This window comes from Oncorhynchus gorbuscha, linkage group LG18, assembly GCF_021184085.1.
Source record: "Oncorhynchus gorbuscha isolate QuinsamMale2020 ecotype Even-year linkage group LG18, OgorEven_v1.0, whole genome shotgun sequence".
In the NCBI taxonomy this organism is placed as follows: Eukaryota; Metazoa; Chordata; class Actinopteri; order Salmoniformes; family Salmonidae; genus Oncorhynchus; species Oncorhynchus gorbuscha.
The window spans coordinates 13,532,071-13,537,325 of NC_060190.1; the positions used below are offsets into that span (position 1 = coordinate 13,532,071).

The following is a 5,255-nucleotide window of genomic DNA, read 5'->3' on the forward strand; positions in this document are numbered from 1 at the left end:
TCACAGAATATGGCTGCCTAAATATGGTTCCCAATCAGAGACAACGATAATCACCTGGCTCTGATTGAGAACCGCCTCAGGCAGCCATAGACTACGTAGACACCCCACAAACCCCTAAGACAAAAACAGACCACAATAACCCATGTCACACCCTGGCCTGACCAAACAAATAAAGAAAACACAAAATACTAAGGCCAAGGCGTTACAGAACCCCCCCCCCCCCTAAGGTGCGGACTCCCGGACGCACATCAAAACCATAGGGAGGGTCCGGGTGGGCGTCTGTCCATGGTGGCGGCTCCGGCTCGGGACGTGAACCCCACTCCATAAATGTCTTAGTTCCTCCCCCTCGCGTCCTGGGATAATCCACCCTCGCCGCTGACCATGGCCTATTAGTCCTCACCCAGAACCCCACTGGACTGAGGGGCAGCTCGTGACTGAGGGGCAGCTCGGGACTGAGGGGCAGCTCGGGACTGAGGGGCAGTTCGGGACTGAGGCAGCTCGGGACTGAGGGGAAGCTCGGGACTGAGGGGAAGCTCGGGACTGAGGGGCAGCTCGGGACTGAGGGGCAGCTCAGCACTGAGAGAAAGCTCAGCACTGAGAGGAAGCTCAGCACTGAGAGGAAGCTCAGGCAGGTAGTTGGCTCCGGCAGATCCTGGCTGGCTGGCGGATCTGGAAGAGTCTGGTTGACTGGCAGATCTGGAAGAGTCTGGTTGACTGGCAGATCTGGAAGAGCCTGGTTGACTGGCAGATCTGGAAGAGTCTGGTTGACTGGCAGATCTGGAAGAGTCTGGTTGACTGGCAGATCTGGAAGAGTCTGGTTGACTGGCAGATCTGGAATAGTCTGGCTGCCTGGCAGATCTGGAAGAGTCTGGCTAACTGGCGGATCTAGCTGCTCTGGCTGCTCCATGCAGACTGGCAGCTCTGGCTGCTCCATTCAGACTGGCAGCTCTGGCTGCTCTATGTAGACTGGCTGCTCCATGCAGACTGGCAGCTCTGGCTGCTCCATGCAGACTGGCAGCTCTGGCTGCTCTATGTAGACTGGCAGCTCCATGCAGACTGGCAGCTCCGGCTGCTCTATGCAGACTGGCAGCTCTATGCAGACTGGCAGCTCTGGCTGCTCCATGCAACCTGACAGCTCAGGCTGCTCCATTCAGACTGGCATCTCTGGCTGCTCCATGCAGACTGGCAGCTCTGGCTGCTCCATGCAGTCTGACAGCTCAGGCTGCTCCATGCAGACTGGCATCTCCGGCTGCTCTATGCAGACTGGCAGCTCTATAAAGACTGGCAGCTCTGGCTGCTCCATACAACCTGAAAGCTCAGGCTGCTCCATGCAGACTGGCAGCTCTGGCTGCTCCATGCAGACAGGCAGCTCTGGCTTCTCCATGCAGACTGGCAGCTCAGGCTGCGCTGAACAGGCAGGAGACTCCGGCAGCGCTGGAGAGAAGGAAGGCTCTGGCTGCGCTAAACAGGCGGGAGAATCCGGCAGCGCAGGAGACGAGAAAGGCTCCGACAGCGCTGAACAGACGGGAGACTCCGGCAGCGCTGGAGAGGCGAGGCGCACTGTAGGCCTGATGCGTGGTGCTGGCACTGGTGGAACTGGATAGAGAACACACACAGGAAGCCTGGTGCGGGGAGCTGCCACCGGAGGACTGGTGTGTGGAGGTGGCTCTGGATAGACAAGACCGTGCAGGCGCACTGGAGCTCTTGAGCACCAAGCCTGCCCAACCTTACCTGGCTCGATGCCCACTCTAGCCCGGCCAATACGAAGAGCTGGTATGAACCGCACCGGGCTATGCACCCGCACTGGAAACACCGTGCGCTCCATAGCATAACACGGTGCCTGCCCAGTCTCTCTAGCCCCCCGGTAAGCACAGGGAGTTTGCGCAGGTCTCCTACCTGGCATAGCCATACTCCCTGTGAGCCCCCCCCAATAATTTTTGGGGCTGACTCTCAGGCTTCCATCCGCGTCGCCGTGCTGCCTCTTCATACCAGCGCCTCTCCGCTTTCATCGCCTCCAGTTCTTCCTTGGGGCGGCGATATTCTCCAGGCTGAGCCGAAGGTCCTTCACCTTCCAGTTCGTCCTCCCATGTCCAGTCCCTCTCTCGCTGCACCTTGGTGCGGCTACACTCCCTTGGTTTAGCCCAGGGTCCTCTCCCGTCGAGGATTTCCTCCCAAGTCCAGAAATTCTTGTCGCGCTGCTCCTGCTGCCGCTGTTGCCTGTTACCACGCCACTTGGTCCGTGTGGGGTGGGTGATTCTGTAACGGCTCTCTTCTATCTCCTCCTCTGACAAAGAGGTAGAACAAGGATCGGACCAAAATGCAGCGTGATGATGATTCATGATCATTTTAATGAAGGAAAATCTATACAACAGAAACTACAAAAATAACGAAATGAAATAACGAAAACCGAAACAGCCCTATCTGGTGCAAACACAAAGACAGGAACAATCACCCACGAAACACTCACAGAATATGGCTGCCTAAATATGGTTCCCAATCAGAGACAACGATAATCACCTGACTCTGATTGAGAACCTCCTCAGGCAGCCATAGACTACGTAGACACCCCACAAACCCCTAAGACAAAAACAGACCACAATAACCCATGTCACACCCTGGCCTGACCAAACAAATAAAGAAAACACAAACTACTAAGACCAAGGCTTGACATTGAGTATTTTTGCTAATACATGTACATAATATTATTCAACATCTGCTGTGTACAGTATGTGACATGTTTAAGGGCAAATCAATTTAACAACTTTTGTACCTTTTTCTATCTTCTCCTTAGGCTGCCCCAGGAGTCTCGTCTCCTCCATAGGGTTCCTCAGGAGTCTCGTCTCCTCCATAAGCTGCACCAGAGTTTCAAATCATCCTCAGGCTGCTCCATGAGTCTCATCTGCACAAGCGGCTCTAGACTTTCAAACTCCTTCACAAGGTAAAAGGGTTTCTCCAGGATTCGCTGACTCTTTCTGAACCTCCAGATGCCTCGGCACAGTGAGTCATGGATCCTCTGACATGAGTCGATCTCTGTGCGCCACAGTACTGCTCTGGCTCGGATGAGCTGGGATCTCTTGCTCTTGCTCTTGCTGCCTTTGGCAAGGCTGACACTGTCTTTACAGATAGTGATGATATCCAGGCCAATGAATAGGGCATTTGAGGCCACACCTTAATGTCCTAGAGAGGGCGAGTGGAGTGCCTTGGGCCAACATCCCAATGTCAGGTAAATCTGCTGCAAAGGTTTTGCCCTCTTGAAGTCCCAACTTGCCTGCACCCATAACCATGCCTTTTCCCATTAAGGCCTCTATTGCAGAGGTATTTTTTACTATGCCATTGATCTTCTTTCCTAAACTCGCACCACCTTTGCCTATATTCTTCCCAACCACTAATGCCACCACCTTCGGCTCCAAAGGGCAAATGTTGCTGGCCACCTTCTCCAGACTACCATGCAGTCTTTGCATGTCCTCCATGAAACATTGAAAGATTGTATTGGCTTTCTTGTTTTGGTAGCTTTTAAATGCCACCTTTGTAACACCGGTGGTTAGACTGTTGACCCCACTGGTCACACCCATTCCAATCACTGCGATGGTGAGTCCCAGTGACAGCCCAGCAGTAACAGGGGCAAGACAAAGGCCTGTTATGGTCAGAGCCCCTCTGGTCGCCCCCACTGCACTGCCTGCCACACTGGAGATATAACCCCCTTTCTTCATCTTATCTAGTTTGCCAGCTCTCCTTTCCAGCTCTTTTATAAAGTCCAGCATTCTGGAGTGGCACTGACTGAACAGACCAATGAAGCGCAGGGCAGACTCCTGAAACAGGAACGTCAGTCTGAGGTGCTGGTCCACCCTAGCAGGAGGAACATATTCCACTTTTTCATCAGAGACATTGAAATATGTTGCTGGAATTGATGAATGATCAGAAATGTGTGCCCTCAGTGTTAGTAAGCTAGTATTTGCAAATGTAACATAAAACAAAACTGGAAAGGTTTACCTGATATCACTCAAATAGCGCAAATGGTTAAACATGGTCTGCATGGACTTTTCATTTACTTCAGGGCTGGTGTCAATCATCAAGTTGTCATTCTTCTCTCTGCAATTTTTTAAATAATAAACAATATAAATAACTTTTCAGCTAGAACAAAAGTTGCTATAATGTTACATAATAATATAAAGTATCTTACTGGTATGTCTGAAACCATACAGCGAGAAAAAAAGGATAGATAATTTGATTTGAATATTGTGTTTAATAATTTAAACTGATTTCCACTTACGTTTTTCCCAATCACATTCTCTCACAAAGCTGCTCAGAGATGTGCATGTAATTTTCCAAGTACACGTGCAGCACCTCCACATTGAGGAGGCATGGGGAAAAGAAGGCTGAAGCGTCCCGCTTAAAGTGGATGAGGAGAGGACAGGCCATTCTAGCGGAGATGATGACAGCTCGGACACTTGCTTGTTCCCTCCCCTGAGGCAGAGGACACAACCGGTTTTCATCAGCAAATACAAACAGAGGTGACCACCAGCCTCTCCACAGCATCCATGAAGCAGTCCAGCTCCTCCAGCCCATTGAGAGTGTCCTTCAGTACAGCTTCCAGCTCCTTCTCAAGCTCCTTAAGCCTACGGTTTGCAGTCACCTGGGTCAGATAGTCTTTCGTGAACTCTCCTAATGCCTTGGTCTTGTCTTCTGCATTCAAGACTCGGCTGAATTTAAGATCGATTCTGTCTGACATTTCCTTGATGTTCTTCATCTTGGATTGTTCCTCCTATCTTTGCAGGATCCACCTTGGATGCCTGTCACAGAATTTCTCCACTGTGTGGATATAGCTGAGGGTGTCTCAGATGTATTTGCCCAAATACTCTCTCATTTCCTCTGAGAAATAAGAAGATGCAGTTTAGAAAGGTTTTCTGTCTCAAAGTTCTTTATAGGGTCTCTATTGAAGATAAGTACAGTAAAACTACTTTACTAATCACCAACTACACAGATCTGGTCCCAGAAGATCAATGATCAAGAAATATATACCTTAATGCACTGAATCTTGCAGATGGATTTCAGTCAACTTAGGCTACCCATTTAAAATTAAACAATACAAATGAGTCTGAGATGTGTTCCACCTTCATTCCTTTTCATATCCCTCAAACCAATGTTTCTTACTACCAAGACTTTGTGATCTTCAGCCATTTGGATTTTGCTCCCTGCTAAGGACTAAGGCACGGTGGCTCGGGTCAAATGTCAGCCAATAGGGATGCTGTTGAGAG

The 5,255-nt window shown here is 50.4% G+C and overlaps 1 protein-coding gene across 1 annotated transcript; it reads right to left on the reverse strand.

Annotated features, from left to right (window-relative positions):
* Window positions 1-2,533: 2,533 nt before the first annotated feature.
* LOC124003015 lies at window positions 2,534-4,410 on the reverse strand. The gene is made up of 3 exons (XM_046310935.1): window positions 4,271-4,410; window positions 3,991-4,089; window positions 2,534-3,846 (listed from the first exon to the last, which is right to left on the reverse strand). Exons 2-3 carry the CDS (start codon window positions 4,068-4,070, stop codon window positions 3,117-3,119), a joined length of 810 nt encoding a protein of 269 aa, XP_046166891.1. The 5' UTR covers window positions 4,071-4,089; window positions 4,271-4,410; the 3' UTR covers window positions 2,534-3,116.
* Window positions 4,411-5,255: the final 845 nt, after the last annotated feature.